Source organism: Hypoxylon fragiforme (genome assembly GCF_022984875.1).
Source record: "Hypoxylon fragiforme strain CBS 206.31 chromosome Unknown GGS25scaffold_7, whole genome shotgun sequence".
Classification (NCBI taxonomy): domain Eukaryota; kingdom Fungi; phylum Ascomycota; class Sordariomycetes; order Xylariales; family Hypoxylaceae; genus Hypoxylon; species Hypoxylon fragiforme.
Window position 1 is genome coordinate 3,008,595 of NW_026054762.1, and position 16,620 is coordinate 3,025,214.

At 50.4% G+C, this 16,620-nt stretch overlaps 5 protein-coding genes across 5 annotated transcripts; 2 read left to right on the forward strand and 3 right to left on the reverse strand.

Moving 5' to 3' along the window:
* Positions 1–121: 121 nt before the first annotated feature.
* Positions 122–1,641, forward strand: GGS25DRAFT_524138 (uncharacterized protein; the record flags this gene model as incomplete). Its single annotated transcript, XM_049264545.1, has 3 exons — positions 122–1,185; positions 1,260–1,387; positions 1,493–1,641. The coding sequence occupies 3 exons, from the start codon at positions 122–124 to the stop codon at positions 1,639–1,641; spliced, it is 1,341 nt and encodes a 446-aa protein (XP_049115135.1).
* Positions 1,642–3,069: 1,428 nt separating this feature from the next.
* On the forward strand, positions 3,070–4,347 carry GGS25DRAFT_524139 (GroES-like protein; the record flags this gene model as incomplete). Its single annotated transcript, XM_049264546.1, has 3 exons — positions 3,070–3,952; positions 4,065–4,160; positions 4,256–4,347. The coding sequence occupies 3 exons, from the start codon at positions 3,070–3,072 to the stop codon at positions 4,345–4,347; spliced, it is 1,071 nt and encodes a 356-aa protein (XP_049115136.1).
* Positions 4,348–4,572: 225 nt separating this feature from the next.
* GGS25DRAFT_524140 (uncharacterized protein) lies at positions 4,573–7,191 on the reverse strand (the record flags this gene model as incomplete). Its single annotated transcript, XM_049264547.1, has 7 exons — positions 4,573–4,750; positions 4,888–5,072; positions 5,173–5,463; positions 5,658–6,006; positions 6,080–6,529; positions 6,644–7,048; positions 7,106–7,191. The coding sequence occupies 7 exons, from the start codon at positions 7,189–7,191 to the stop codon at positions 4,573–4,575; spliced, it is 1,944 nt and encodes a 647-aa protein (XP_049115137.1).
* A 621-nt stretch (positions 7,192–7,812) lies between these two features.
* GGS25DRAFT_524141 (putative oxidoreductase) lies at positions 7,813–9,327 on the reverse strand (the record flags this gene model as incomplete). The annotated part of the gene is made up of 5 exons (XM_049264548.1): positions 7,813–8,010; positions 8,089–8,431; positions 8,546–8,721; positions 8,806–8,919; positions 9,016–9,327. 5 exons carry the CDS (start codon positions 9,325–9,327, stop codon positions 7,813–7,815), a joined length of 1,143 nt encoding a protein of 380 aa, XP_049115138.1.
* Positions 9,328–10,299: 972 nt separating this feature from the next.
* GGS25DRAFT_524142 (FabD/lysophospholipase-like protein) lies at positions 10,300–12,367 on the reverse strand (the record flags this gene model as incomplete). The annotated part of the gene is made up of 3 exons (XM_049264549.1): positions 10,300–11,578; positions 11,636–12,209; positions 12,298–12,367. 3 exons carry the CDS (start codon positions 12,365–12,367, stop codon positions 10,300–10,302), a joined length of 1,923 nt encoding a protein of 640 aa, XP_049115139.1.
* Positions 12,368–16,620: the final 4,253 nt, after the last annotated feature.

Genomic DNA, 16,620 nt, shown 5'->3' on the forward strand with positions numbered 1-16,620 from the left:
AAATAAATATTGACTCCCCGACACCTTTCTCAGCCTTGGTCACGAATTCAAACCTTCATTGTCAGATATTGTCCGATCATTGAACCAGATTTATCGCACCGTGTATCACCCAGCATTACTCATGTTCCCTCGACTCTCTCGGCTTTTGAGCTCGATGCGTTCCACCGACGCGAGAAACAACACCGTGCAGGACCTTCATGAGGCCAAAGCGGCTGACAACGACACTGTAGACGCCATGCACGAGGTTATCAAAGAGGTGCCAGAATACGACTCAGATCAATCAGCTATCAACACTCCCACTTCTTCTACTTCTTCTACGCCTTCTATGCACTGTACTCCGTTGCCCACCGTGCAGCAACCATTATTAGTTAATAGGGATTGCCATTGCCGAGCAACATCTAATAATATAAGAAGCAATGCATCTGCCTTCTCTGGCCTTTCTGCTGCCACCTCTTCCTCCTCCTCATCGTCTTCTTCTACGACACTCGTATCTTCTGAGGATATAAACGAGTTAAATCACAACAACACCACAGTTACCCCTTCTCATTACGATCCAGCATCTAGTGCCTCTCAACACCCCACTTCGCATATCAACGCCTCATCGTTACCACGCACCTCTGCTTCCGCGTTTGGTCCTGCTTCTACCGCTGCAAATTCTACAGTTTGTACCCACATTCCATTACCTTTTGGCACCAGAGAAGCAGAGGCTTCCGTAACCATCTCTTCTTCACCTCCTAGCTCGCTACAGTTGAACATGGCCAGCGCAAGTGCGAATCCAGAGGGTCGCTCAGTTCATTTCGCTAATACGAGCGCTGTTCGACAGACGAACGGTATTAAACCCCCACCAACCTGCCATCATCCCTACTGCCTTTTCCCTCTACTTAGTGCATCTTCTAACAGTCGCCTAGAACAGGGTCAGGCCCAACCACAGCCGGCCACAGAGCCCGCGACGCCACCTCCCGGAGGCCCACCTCCCACTCCCCCAACCGGTGCTGGGGCAACTCCCGACGAGGAACCAGAGGAACCAGACGAGAACGACAGTGAACCTCACGCGGTGTCTTCACCAATACCTCTCATCAGACAAATAGATCAGACTATGCCTCAATTCGCTCCTCCCGTCGGAGCTCGCGCCGCCGCCGCCATGGCCGCCGCTAACAACAACCCTGCTATCATAATTATCGGCGGGTAAGTACACTCGTCTATCGCTAGACAGATATTGCCGTATCCTACAAGGGCTCTGTCAGCTAACCGAAATCAAGTGTTCCTAGCGCACCAACTCAGCCTACGACCTATATGCCTGCCAACTCGCAGCCACACCTCTGGGTCAACCCTCCCATGGTCGCCCCGGCCTTTCCCTCATTCGCGGCCTCCAACGCCTGCTCGTTTTGTAAGTACCTTTTTTTTTATCCCATCTCATACCCCATTCCCTATTTTTGCCTACCCTTTTATAACGATGACGCAACGAACGGCGAGAGGTTCTAACAGACAACAGGCAACACGAGCCAGCCTCCCGGCCAGCAGCCCTACTTCGCGGGACCCCAGTATCCCCCGTACGCGGCCGCATCGGCTCCGGCGCAGATGCCGTCGGTCCAGTATTATGTCAACGGCTCTCCTAGCTCGGTCGTGTACTACTACATGTAGAGGAGGCTGGGTGCTGTCTATTTAGGCATTCGTAGGGACGGAGGAACGGAGTTTTGGTGCGGCATGGTAGGGTAGGGGCATGGGCATGGGCTTTTCTTCCCCTTTAGCACTTGCGAGGGCTGCCTGGAGGCTACATCAAGGCTTATGGCTAAGCAAACGACGTGGCAAGATGGATGATATGGGAAATTGAGTACCTACTGTAATAGTACCCCTCAGACTACGACACGTGACATACACATTCATTACCTACGCCTTTTGGCACTCGAACGGATGCGCGCAGATGTCAGCTGTCTTTACTGTCACTCTTGGGTCGGTATGCATATTTTCGGAGAAATGGATTATGGATGTACTATGTACCTAGGTAGGTTACCTAGTAGTACTATTGCCTTAGTTGCAGTTTGCTTACAGGGTTGTACACCACGTGACGTTGTACCTTTGAATTTGCAGATTTGTAAAAACTTGTACGTACATACCTCTTCCTACCGCTTCCTACCAGCTGCAAGAAAGCTAAAAGAGAAAAGCGAGAATTTATGAAGAGGCTAGCTAACAAGACATTAACTAATAGTTCGGGAAAAGTTCGTCAAGTATAAACCCTGCTTACCAGCTAAGAGTCTAAGACAGCGTGTCATGTTACAGTACCCTAACCCCAGAACATCCTCCGCGACCACCTTCAAACGATGTTACCCCAGCCCTAGTATGCTCAAGTTTATCGGTACAGGCCGTTGTATATTACGGGAACGCTTTCCGACAGCTCGGGTTACTTACCTAGGTCTAGCCAGTCCTTGACGTCGACTACAACCCCATCTTTTCGACTTTTCGACTCGGTATATCAATGCTACCTCCGCGATGGAGAATTTTCTACCATTGGGTCCATGACTCCCTTACCCCTATATCTCCATAGCCTCGTGGTTGGAGTTGGAGTCGGCTGTAACACGGGGTGCGCAAGCGGGGTAATCCGAGAGATCCCCAAAGCAAAGCTGCTTCACTCAAATCAATCGCGATCGTCATACCTAGTAATGCCCACACCGGTGTTGCACGTGGTTAGCGATGGAGGCAAATCGGGTTAGCGAAGGAGCGCCGCAGTTGCCCAAAGAAGGATTGTATCGTCGACGGAAAAGGTAACTCTGTAGAGGGGTCTGTAGAGGGGTTGGTTGAAGATATACGGAGATGAAGCCACCACGTCACTTAGTGCTGTTCACTGCCTAGGTGGGTAACTATTCATTATTTCATATATATAAATATGTAGGTATAGATCGGGCAAGTCTGGGGGTTGGGTGCTACCAACATACAAACCTTGGAACACATAAAGGAACCCTTTCCTCTCATCCCTCGGCCTGCCTTCAACCAGAACCTCCATCACGTTAAACTTGTACAGCTTGTACTACCTAGGCATCCATCCATATCCATCACCGCTCCCCCAAACCAACCATGGCCTCCCCCATCCCCTCCTCCATCAAAGGCCTCGTCTACACCGGCCTCAACACCACCGCTCTCCAATCCCGCCCGGCCCCCACCCTCACCACCCCCACCGACGCCATCGTCAAGGTAACCAAGACCACCATCTGCGGCACCGACCTGCACATCCGCAAAGGCGACGTCCCCTCCTGCCCCACCGGCCGCATCCTCGGCCACGAAGGCGTCGGCGTCGTCCAAGCCACCGGCTCCTCCGTAACCCGCTTCAAGCCCGGCGACCACGTGCTCATCTCGTGCATCACCTCCTGCGCGACGTGCGACTTCTGCCGCCGCGGCATGTACTCGCACTGCCGGACGGGGGGCTGGCAGCTCGGGCACGCGATCGACGGCACGCAGGCGACGCACGTGCGGATCCCGCACGCGGACGCGAGCCTGCACCCCGTGCCCGGCGGCGTCGACGAGGGCGCCCTCGTCATGCTCAGCGACATCTTCCCCACCGGCCTCGAGGTCGGCGTGCTGCGCGGCAAGGTGAAGCCCGGCTGCAGCGTCGCCATCGTCGGCGCGGGGCCCGTCGGCCTCGCCGCCCTGTGCGCCGCGCAGATGTACTCCCCGCACCGCACCATCGTCGTCGACATGGACGCGCACCGCCTCGAGGTCGCGCGGGGGATGGGCGCCGAACACGTCATCAGCAATGCCGGGGGCGCGGACGCGGTGGTCAAGGAGGTGCTGGCGCTGACGGAGGGGCTGGGGTGCGACACGGTGATCGAGGCGGTGGGGATCCCGGCGACGTTCGAGCTGTGCCAGTTGCTGCTGGCGCCGGGGGGCACGCTGGCGAATGTGGGGGTCCATGGGACGAAGGTGGATTTGCAGTTGCAGGATTTGTGGGCGCGGAATATTGGTAAGTTTTTTTTCTTTTCTTTTTCTTTTTCTTTTGGGGGGGGAAGGGGGAAGGGGAAGGGGAGAGATGACGTGGGGGGTGGGAATAGTGGCTAATCTATATGCCTTTGCAGAAATCACGGCGGCGCTCGTCGACACCGTCTCCACGCCCATGTTGCTCAAGCTGTTCCAGGCCGGCAAGATACATCCCGAGAAGATGATCACGCACAGTACGTTTCTTTCTTTTATTATCCACGACCCAGAGCCAAGCTCTAGGTATCTCGTGTGTGTGTGTGTGGGTTGCTAACGTCTTATTTGCCTGTAGGGTTCAAGTTCGATGACATAGAGAAGGCATACGATACATTTTCTGCCGCGGGAACAACTGGGGCCTTGAAGGTGCTTATTGAGATGGACTAGGTACCTAGCCTTACTTAGTACTTATCTAAGTTGGATTGAAGGAATGTCGATAATTAGGTACTGGGCGGGCGGGTTAAAATGTGTGTAATCTTAGCTTGCTCTTACCTACTAGAAGAGCATGATACGACTGAATGTTCAATTACTTGAACTATCGAGACAGCTAGTTATTTCTGATACTATCCTTTTTGCTCAACTACTACCTACCCCTGGCAGATAGATACCCCGTTAAAGACCAGTATAATAACCCTTCAGCTCCGCAGCCGGCACACTCTCCCACGTCAAGTACGTCGGCAAGACAGGCGGCGCGTCCAGCCCCGTCGGACCGCACGCAATCTCGTCGTCGTCCCAGGCGATATAGCACGAGAAGTCGTAGAACCGGCTCCCCACCGCTTTGAAGACGATCCTAGATCTCTTGTATCAGCGACAAATATCTACCTATCTACTAGGTACCTAGCCTACCTACCTACACATACCTAGGTATCATACGAAAAGAAAAAAAAGAAAATCAAAAAGGGGAAGGGGTGAAAAGAAGAAACTCACGGATTCGCCGCATCCTTATCATCGCAAAGCCACGTATGGTTCACCGCAAAATACCCCGTCGCCAGGTCCAGCTGCCACTTGCACTCGATACTGTTCCTCTCCCACGAGCTCGACGTCGGCGCCCCACCACCACCACCACCACCACCACCCGCATCATAATCCCTGCACTCGTACCACCTCCCCGGCTCGCTCGCTCGCGGGCAAAGACGGCGTCAGCGACGCGTCCGTGACCGAGACGCCCTGGTGCCCGTCCATCGCCAAAAAAGGTAAGTAAGCGAGAAGAACCCGCGCGTCGCGGCGGAGAAGGGGGCGGGCGCCGCGTACACGGCGTCGGAGCGCGAGGAGGAGCGGCGCGAGGAGCGAGGCGGTGGTGCAGCTGTGGCCTGAGGGGGCGACCTCGAGGAAGGTGTCCGGGGGGGGAGGAGAGAGGTGCGGGTTTCGACGGTTCCGGGGACGGCGAGGGGGGGGGAGGGTCTGCGTGCAGGTTTTGGTGCGGAGGTTGGACGTGCTGTCGTTGGTCCAGGTGCAGGATAGGGTTGTGTGCGCGGATCCGGTGGCTTTGAACTTGGCCCTTTTCTTTAGGGGGGCGTTGAGTCAGTTCCCTGTGTAGGTAGGTATATAACAAGCTCATGGGTACGAGGGTTATCAGAGGGCGATACACCTACGGCATTTTCTCACCACGCCCATTGCAGTACCACCCCTGCTGTATGGAAAACACGCCATCGAGCGGATTAAGCTTGATCAGCGACACAATCCGATAATCGTCAAACGGGGTCCGAGCCAGAGCACACCCCCATCACCTGTCGTTGCCGTATCTGCCGTCGCGGTTTAAGCTCTTCCCCGTTGCCGCTGCACCTTGTCTCGAAGCCGGTCGCCGGGTTGGAGAATGTGACGGTCAGGTTGCCGGTGTTGTACTGGTTCAGGAACTTCTCGTTCCAGACCCACGAGGTGACGGTCCATGATGGGGTCTCGGATGTCTCGAGGCAGTTCGGGTGGTTGACGCCTTCGGGAGAGACGCGGGGGGTCATTTCGATGGGCTCGAGGAGCGATCCTTTGATGTAGGTCGACTCCGTTGAGGTACTACCGATTGATGTTGTGCCGACGGCCCGGAATGTCACGCTACTTAAGTGTTAGCAGAGTATTATACTGGTATCAGGTTAATGTCGGTTGGGTAAGGAGTAGGGACGCATACTCATGTGGGTATTCTTCTCCTCCATTACAAACCCAGGTCTGGTTGACCGAAAGCTCCCCCGTCTGCTCGACGTACCGTACACTTGTCGAGTTATCGCCGCAGTCAGACCAATCGCCCTCCTGGACCGCGCATGCCACTGATCCATTGTTGCCATGATTGTTCAAGCGAAAGCTCGCCTCTCCTTCCTCGTAAGTAAAGTCCTGTACATCCCAATCCGGATAGCTAAACGAGAGGCCGACACAAGGAGTCTCGTTCCACGGTGTCTCCGTGACAGGTTCCTTCGAGGGTGGTATTATCTCCACGTCACCGGATTTCCAGACGGGAGTTACGTAGTCGCTGGTGAACGGGGTGGCCGTGTCGTCCAAGACCGTACACTTGGTCTGTGGGTCATCGTCGACGCATTGCAGGAGTTTTGTAAGGTCTACTTTCCCTGATGAATAATAAAGATGGCTGATCGTAGATGAAGCACGTTGTGGCTTCGTGTTAGTGTTTCCTCGTACCTGTCTCATACCTATAGGTACCTGGGAGCTTCAGGGGTCAGCTTGGGGATGACATGTGACTTACGGATGCGTCTTATTCTCAGCTTCACACACCCACAACTGGTTGATTTCAAGCTCATTGCTCGCAGGCGTATACTTGAACACAGTCTTTGGTTTTCCCTCTTCAGGACTACCCTCGCATCTATTCCACGTCGGCGCATTCGGATCCTGTAAGTAAGGCGTTGTGCACGACGTAGATTCCTCATTGACGTAGTCGTGCAATAGGAAATGTGTCATGCTCCTCTCCCCTGCTTCGGTGGCCGTCTTGTTGAACTGGAACCGAGCAAATCGATACTCGGGCTTCTCAAACCCTTCGTTGCAGGGGCTCGCACTTGCGGCGACGGCTCCCACACTGCGTCTGATAGCTGAGGGGGTTTTCTGTTTGAACCTGATTAAAGACTCGATCCCTGGGTTGAGCCTTTTGCTCTCACTTAATATGAGTTTAGTACAATAATTGTGGGATTGGTTAGGAGTCTACCTAACGTACGGTTGATAACTCGGTCCCTCATTCTCGCCACGCCCCAGCTGAACTAGGTGTAGGAAATAAAGGCAGATGGGGAGTATGAGGCGCATAATCCCTATAGCCCCTTTAAATTCCTCTTAACACTGATTTTTTATAATTACCTATGTTAGTCGACAGTCAAAGGGGCTCTCAAGTGCGAATCCTTGACTATTCTAAGAACCTCAGATACAGCTTGCTGGCACATGATTTATATATGTACCAGGTACCACGCAGTAACTGTGGGCGGAACTTCATGATATATGTGCCCGAAGGGGCATCTGTTCGGAGAAATCAGATGTTGCGGTATTGTATAGCCGCGACAGCCGTATATAACCGGCATGCTATGTAGGCGCAGCGCAGCAGGCAGCTATACGAATCACACATCAAACCGAAATAAGTTTTTAACGTTACCAGTACGTTACAAGGACGTCGATGCTGGGATTGTGGGAAGCGAGACTTAGGTACCTAACTATGAGGTCGATAAAGCGGATGAACTTTTGCTTAGGTATGCGAAGGACTCTCCTGACGTTGTAGCTCATTTCGCGAATATAGTTCGTGGGACCTTTTGTGCAGAAGTCCACTCTAGATTCTCCTCCTCATAGCGCTTGTTAAATGCACGAGGAAAATGTTCGAGAGCTACCTAGCTACCTACATTGTCAATTTTATTATTTTGAGTAGGTATCCGCTGTCACTTAGTCTGCCAAAGTGTTGACTTCGAGTCTTGACGTGTCAGCTTCGAAGATGACAATGATGATGAGGACGGTTGGTGGGAAATCCTCTAGATTAACGAAAGCGATGGCCCTGCGCAGCAACATTTCTGGTATTGTGTAGCGCACGAGGGAGAGTGTGTTTAGGGCCCTTGTGGTAGTTGGCGTCGAGAATAGCGGTACCTACGTCTCAAGCGGGATCTCGACTTCCTCAACGGGACCCCCAGCCCCCTACAACATCTCTCCCCGTGTCCCCCTCACACCCTCCCACAGCTCCTCCACCAACCCCAGCACCTCCCGCGGCAGCGGGCCCTTGCGCACAAGCTCCACCGTATCCACCACCTGCGCGCTCCTGCTCGCGCCCACGACAACGCCGTCGTCGTCCCCCAGCGCAGAGTGGTGCACGACCCAGCGGATGGCAACCTCGACCGGCGTGAGCCCCTGGGCCTTGACCTCGGCGCCGAACTTCTTCATGGCGGCGAGCAGGTCCTCGCCGCCGAACATGCGTCGCATGGTGGGCCCGAGGGGGTTGTCGTCGGCGAAGCGACCGCCGGCTGGCTCGTTGTTCACGAGGGCGCCAGTTAGGAAGCCTGCTGCTAGGGGCCTGGTGGTGCGTTAGTTAGGTAGTAGGTACTGCCGATACTAGATATATAGATAGATAGATAGATAGAAATGGAGAGAGAAAGAGAGATGGAGTAGTAGACTAGTGGTCACTCACTGATATCCATTAAACGCGATACCATGAGCGCGCAGGACCGGCAGGAGCTTCGACTCCATACCGCGGGACACCAAGTTGTAGATCCCCTGGTAGCAGCTCGGCTTCTGCCAGCCTTTCTCTTCGCAGATCTGTATCATCTTCTCCAGCATTGGTAGTGGCACATTGGATACACCCCACTATGATCAAGAAGATACGCGTCAGTCTCTTGGGTATATAGTCACTACCTAGGTAGGTAGTTACCTAAGATCGAGGATGGTAACCATAGGTAAACTTGCCTTCTTGCAATGCCCTTTCGCAATCTGGTCATTAAACCCTTTGACCTGCTCCTCGAGTGGGGTCTTCGGATCAGCCCGATGGATGTGCAGTACGTTCACCTATAACCGCAGTTAATCTCTCTCTCTCTCTCTCTCTCTCCCTCCCTACCTCCCATTCCACCCCCTCCCACCTCAACCAAGAGCAAGAATACAAACCCCCTCAACCCTTAACCTCCCCAAACTCCCCTCCACCGACCTCCCCATCGCCTCCGCCGCCAAATCCCCACACCCATCCGTCGCCGTGTCCGTGAACACCTTCGTATCAACCCGGAACCCGCTTTCCCCCGCCTCGCCGATCAGCTCCTCCGAGCGCCCCGGGTTGGTGGGCGGGTACCGCGCGCCCGAATCTAGCCTCGTAATACCTAGTTCCTTCAGCGTCCGGAGTACGTTTTTCACCGCGTCTGCATCCTGGAACTCCGTCATGGGCATCCCGAAGGATGCGGTGCCGAAGATGAGGTGGGGCGCCATTGTTTTTTTCTTCTTTTCTTTTATGCATAGGGTTATGTGTAAGTTTGTGTTTGGAATAGGGATGGATAATAAAGGATAGGAAGATAAAAAGAGGAAATAAGGCTTTCCGACCGGGCCGTTCAAAGGGATGGGCGGTTATGTTAGCTACGCAATGTACGTACGTTATTTGTAAGCGATGGAAGGATGTAGGACTTACGTTATACAACATGGAGGAATACATACCGCCTGGAATACATCCGTGGATGCTTTGAAAACTACATAGAGTGCTGCACCACATATCGAAGAGCCACCATGGATCAAAATCAAACGATGGCGAGTAGTGTGATAAAGGGGCAATTTATAACTATACCCAACTTCCTATCCACGGTCGGAGATTCATCCATCGGGGCCCCTCGCCCATCACACAACAACAGCAAGCCTCTACATAGAACAGAAACTCAAGACACTTTAGGTAGTACCTAGGGTAGGGTATGGATCAAAATCATCAAACTCCATATTAATAACAAAAATATGGATATACTGCGCAGAACATATCAAGCACGTAGCGCAAAAGATAAAAGAATAAAAAAAATAAAAAATAAATGGTACCTGAACTAGGTAGGCTAGGTAGGTATCCCATTACAAATCTTTGTTCGTCCGATAGGTGCAAATCTCCTCTCCAGCCCCCATCCCGTTGCGCATTCCCTAGGTAGGCTCGAGTGCCAAAGCAAAAGCAAAAGGCAAAAGCGCAATGACCCCCCGTTACGTAGGATATGGTATCAATCATCATAATTGTCATAAGGACCCGTGACACGCAAAGTATCCCCTATCCCCTGTGTAATAAAGTCAAGAATAAGAAAAAACGCCAGAACCGTGATAAAAGGACTTTTGACCTAGGTAGCCTAGCTAACTAGATCCTAGAATCCTGAGGGTATACCTAGCTCATAAGTTCATGAATCTTATAAGCTTGAGAATCATCATAATTAATCCCGATCATCTGCTTCTATACTCCGGCTTTCTCGCCATGTTCACCACAGGCGGAGGACCATCGTCATCCAAGGGGTAGGGCGGCAAAATACCGCTAGGACGTCGCCCGCCCGGAGCCTGCTTCTCGGGAAGTGGCGTCTTAGGGGGCAATGGTGGTGGTTCGATGCGATGTGGCTGGTATGGGTGCATCACAGGCTGTGCGATGGGATCCCTTTGTTGCCTTCGTGGATATTCGTCAGCTCCCATAATTGCTATTTTATCTGTTCCGGCAGCAACGCGATATTGGGCTGGCGTGGGAGCCGTCACTATAAGACGATCAGGTTCGTCATCAGGTGGAGGAGGCCTGACTGCTGGCGACAGAGCAGGTGGAGAAGGGACCTTTTGTGGGGGACGGGTGGCAATTTGAGCTGGAGAAGGGTGTCCCGTTGACGATCGCTCGCCGGAGCTGCGGGACGAGGGCGTGTTGACAGTGTTGGTGCCGTTGCCAGGAAGTGAGAGGTGATCTATGCCAGACTCGTAAGATTCCCGACTGGGTGGGCCTTTGCGATTTGGGAATGACATAGGCATGTCGCCGGGCAGTTCGACTGCTAGTGGGGCATCTATAGATCCCATTCCTTGGGAAGATACGATATCAGGTATGGTACCAAGTTTGTCAAACCTCTGTTTAGCCCTATGTATCTTGGCTAATTTCGTCGCGGACTGTTGAACCATTTTTTGTTCGGCATGCCTTGATAGATATCGTCTCGTGCCCGTGCTGATTTCGCCCAATCGATCCCACTCATTCATGGCAAATTCGCCTACACCGATTTCGACGTTGAACCGATAGTAATTTTCGATGTTGACACCTCGTTTCATCAGAAGATCCTTCTTCATGCGTTCATGGATCAGTTCTGAGCCCTCCACCTTAGAGATCAGATTCCTCCTGGCTTCTGCCCATTCGCCCATGAAACCTTCGTACCAGACATGGGAGTTTTGATCCGTACCCTTTGGCCGCTTTCCGGTTCCTACGCTAATGAACACGCCAACTTCGCGTCCTGGCCACTCATTGACTGTGGCCTCGTCGAGAGCATAAGGGGACGGGTTGAAAGTCCCAGATCCATCATCATGGAATACCGTTTGTCCAATTCTAATTGGCTTGAACGCTAATCCGATGGCGCACGTTGCCCGACCTGCTTCCCAAATCTTGCAGTCATATTCTGGGGCGGGCTCTTTCCTCGAATCATATGATCGCAAAATAGCGGCATCTCCACCTCTCGTGGTTCCCCTATACATGGCTGTGACCGCACTATGCCTATGTTAGTGGCTATATTAATAAAGAGTTGCGGGTGGGAATCTAGCTTACGTTTTTGTTCGGTTTTCTCTTGCATCGTATAGGCGCGCATTAGGATCTCCCCAACCACCACCGCGAAATGCCGATCGAGCCTGGCTCGATGGACTACGAGCGCTGAAACTAGCAACACTTGCGTTGCTCTGATGCCGTCGCGGGAAGTTACTCATCCCAGCGCTCGATCGCGATACGGAAGATAGTGGACTGAGAATATCTGACGCCTCTCCATCGTTTCCTTCGTTGTCGGAAACAGTATGTTCCCTGACAGCTTCCTTGATCGCGCGCTCGAGCATCGATGCTTTGAATAGTGTCGAGCGATAGGGTATACCAGCAAAAGTCTTATCAGTCTCGAAGACCATTCTCGTCAATCGGACATACAACTCCTTGCACTGTTCCAAGTCCAGCCGGAGACGTCCAAGCATCAAAGCGATTAAACCGCCGGTACCAGTTCCAACTATAAGATCGAAGTGATCGCATGGCTTTGGTATTTGATCGCGTCGCGGGGCTTTGCCTTCGATTTCGACGTAGGTACGGTGCATTAGTTCCTGTATAATGATGAACATGGAATAACCACGGACTCCTCCTCCATCTATGGTGGCGCAAAGCGACGATATTAGCTTTCGACTTCTATGATGAATACCCAAAAATATACATGAATCGCGGGGTTGTTAACTTACCTAAACTGAGGATCCTCAGCGGAGGACCTTTGGTGGTATCTTTCCTCCTCAGAGGTGTTTCCGAATCCATTTTCTTGTCGCACAAAGGTAGATCGGCTTATTTTAGCTAATCCAACTGCGTTGATCGATATGTAAAGTTGGTAGTCGAAAGAAATAGAAATCGATGAAAAAAACTGTAATGATCCGGTTGATACTGGGACCCGCTACTTCCACTATGTTCGTGCTCGTGACGACGTCAGAACCCAGGTACCGTTGACCAAAGAAGGTAACCGAATTGAATGTAGTGATATACTAGGTATATCCTGACTTGACTAATCCTTTAACGCCACTGCAAAGTCGCAGGGATAAAGTATTAAAGGCCAGACAACTTTAATAAGAGAGAAGTTGTATAAAGCTGTTGCGAAATTGTATGTATTGTATGTATTGTTTAGAGAATCAGGTTTATTGTATTGTTTAAAATGTTACTGTTATTAAAAATTTGGTGAGTGAATCTACTGTGTTGATTTGAAACATAAGAGAAGTTTGACAAGCGCTGACTAGCTGTTGGTAAGTACTGTATGCTCTGCCCAGTATTGATGGTGATGGATCAGTGTACACATGGTGAATGCCCAGTCCAGTGAGCGTCGCGTGTGGCTGAGCATGTGTAGAGTGCAATGCAGTGCTAAAGTCTAAACTTGAAGCGTTCTTCAAGTCACTAGCATTTCCACTTACGAATCACAAACCGTACAAAAAAAACAGGTACTGACCTAGGTTAGGTAACTACTTTTAACCAATGACAAAGCCTCTACATGTCCGCATTGGTCGCATCATCATAAGTATCCACTGCATATGGATCTTCAAAGGCTTAGGTGCAGGTCCGGATAGTACCTGAGTTCAGGCCAGGGGAGGGATGGCCTTGTATTATTTGGCACTAAAAGGTCGTGCCCATAGCAAAAGTTGCAAGCCACGTGCTACTACCGGTATTTTGTCTCCATCATCTCCATCATCTCTTAACAAACAATTGGATTCGTTTCTTTTTTAACATACTATGTAATAGTATCCTCTCTAGAGTCTAAACCGAGTCTTATTCAAATGTTACTGGTCACCTAACTTAAGGCCTTAGTAGACGAAGATGCAAGTCATAGGAATCGTGGATATGAGAGGTGTCTATTTCCTTGGTTCGGGCTGCCTCTAATTAAATCGCCATATCGATACGATCTGGTCAACTTTTATTTAGTGTCGAATGGTAGTGTCGAATAGTGTGGTGATTGACAGAAGCATGATCTAGCCATGCCAAGATCCGAGTATCGTGGCGGTGCAAATATCTTCATTGGCGAGAACGAAGGATCAAAAGAAATCGCGTCGCCACTCCGATTATATACGACGTAGTTATCATCCACCGCAACTCGTTACCCTTAGTAGATAACTTACCTACGTAAGACGTAGCTGCGAAGTAGGCGCATATATACCCTAAGTATATAGCCGGTGCATTGGAGCTGATAGACAAACTCAACCAAAATTTTCTGGTCCCTGGTTCGAATTGGTCAGTCTATACGTCAATACTGCACAGCTATATGTGTATGCCTACTGGTCGTACTCTGTAAATTTATATCCTTGTGCTGTTTTCGAGAGTCAGGTACAGAGTGTTGCGGATTTATTACTTGCCTAGGCTTCGTAGGCACGGAAGCTTTCTAGAAGCGTTCTATGCGAAAATGATTTGATCATCCATTGCCATTGATGAAGTCATAATTGAATTATACCGACGAGAGGTAGTTGGATGATTAACGAAATTTGCGGTGGGTTCGCGGTGACGTACCGGGGTTTATTTGAACGACGTTGAATCCATACGACGCTGACGAAGTAGTATTTCATGGTTTCGTAGAGCGGCTTGGCAGAAAAAAAAGTCTCGGAGCTTCGTGGTAGAATTAACCCATTGCTTCTTTCTCATGCGCCCTAACAATGCGCCAGCTAAAACCGTCGACCGTGTTATGAGGTCTCATAACACAAAGTCCGGTCTTGCTAATCTTCTGTTTGCGGGAGTATAGAAGAACAAAATGCTCGAGGTTGAGCCGAATTCCGTGGGGATCTCGCCTAAGAAGTAAAAGGAAGGTTGGAGGCTGGGGGTGATGATAGAATCTCGGATTTCGGATTTCTCAGCCAACATAGTAGTGGGCGGGCGGGTTCGTTTTGAAAATGAGCGTGACATTTGAGCTTTCTTACGGCGCGGCGTACCCCGAACCCCGTAGTGTCAAACGAAGCTGAAAATGTTGACCGTCGAAAGCTTTCGAGAATGGATGCATCTCGAACGACTAATCAAGCGTTTAGCAAGCGAAACAACATTCATTAGGGATCCCTGAAGCGTTTCGAGGGAGACATTCCAGTCATTCATTCACATGACATAGCTCGGTAGGTAGGTTAGGCGACTAGCGAGTTGAATGTTGGCTCAACATGTTAGCACGTGCCATTCAGCTAGCTTCACATGACATCGCAACAACTTTCGCGGAATGTATCCGTTTCTGAACCATCGTATGATATATCGATGTCGTTAAAGTCGCTAAAGTGCTATATCACAAATATGTAGTAGGTATGTAAGTATGGATGCTGTATTGTTGGGATCGCTTATATGCGGTTAAAAGGCTTCAAATAGGTAACCTCCCCCCTTGTTTTGCAAGCCAGTCGCTAAGTCATAACTATCTGACTTTTAGTTTCTTATTAGTTGAAAAACATGATGGGCAAGTGACTTTTCACGATGTCTTTCTTTTCTTTTTTTTCTTTCCTTACCTACCTGATAATTTTTCTTTTTTCTTTTTTTTTTGGATGCCTGTCGAGTTTTGTATCAATTTCGTGCGCGGCTTCGGATCTTCGAGCCTCTTTCTTTATTCTTATGTGTCCCATAACGCTAAAGAACTTGTTTGTTTTTAATTACATCGGTAGATGCACCTGCACCTACATACTATGCAGTGTCAATGTAGTAGCTCCCGAGCCCAGCAAAGTGACAGCGGCCCTGACTTCATGCTAGGGATCTTAGCATCTGGCGGCAATGAGAACATTGAAATCCAATAGGGCCGCTACTATTAGTCGTAGAAACCTGGTAGAAACTTACCTGGGGTACCTAGGGTAGGGTGGTTTGGCGGTTGCTTGTTCAACGGTATTACTGCTTAGCGCACCAGTACGCACCAGTACTACCGAATTAGAGTTTGGGGGAACATTGAAGCGATGCGCTAGCGTTAAGAGAGGAAGCTGTTTGTGTTTCTGGTGTAAGGAAGGACTCGAAGGATTCAAGCTGTGCAACGTCGCGTTACAGCATCCCGTACAGCTGGTTGATTGATTCTGTGCATTCTCTGCATGGTACTATGGTAGGTGTAATGGTAGGTATCAGCGCATCCGTATTTTCTCTCCTCACTCCCTCCTCCCACGTGGTCAAGCGTATGTACTTGGTGTCGTGTCGATGCGGCTGAGCTTTGAGTAAGACCATGCGTGGCAATTATTTCATCCAAAATCAATGAAACGAAGTAAGAAGCAACTACATACCGAAGAGGCACCGAAATGTCAAAGAATTTGTGTTGGGTCCTATGGTCTGCAGACCGCAACCGTCTAGTTATGTAGTCTCAAGTTTCAACCGTCTGGACTTCTAGACCTCCAAACCTGCACGTTAGTCACAAATCAGTCCTAGATACCTAATTAGATTAGTATTTAGAAAATTTCCTTCCCGACACGGACACTAGATGTCGGCTCCGAGCATGTAGTGTAGTACCATTGGTATTGAAAGCCCTTTAGGAATGCATCTAGATTAGTATCTACTACATAACTATGTATGTACCTAGGGTATGTACGAACTTTTTCAAGCGCTTGAGTGTATTCTACTAGGTTAGACAGTACTTCCCTTGTATGATTATGTTAAGAGAGCCAATGAGACTTCGTATACTCGGCCAATATTCATCTACCAGAAGGCTCGTTCGTGTTGTGTAACGATTTGCTGACTAGGCACATACGATATGTAATGTAAGATGTCCTATACGCAGAATTGAGATAATTAAACGGGTTACATCTGGGTCGCTTTCGTAAAGAGACTTCTGGAATAGTTGAACAGTTGGGGGAAAAGAAGTTTACGAAATAATAGGCACTAGGGTATGTATGGAAAAAACATAAAAATCATGATGAAAAACCCGGGGATTCGAAGATACTGCCTAGTAGAGTATTATCTCCAGCTATTTAGCAGGCACCTGCCAAACTCTGTACTGGTTTAGAACACCATCGTAGCTTGATTACCCCGAGCCTTCCCCAGGAAGGGAACCAGGGTCCCTAGCTCTCCCCAAGTTCTATTCGGCCCGTAGTGGAGGTGCA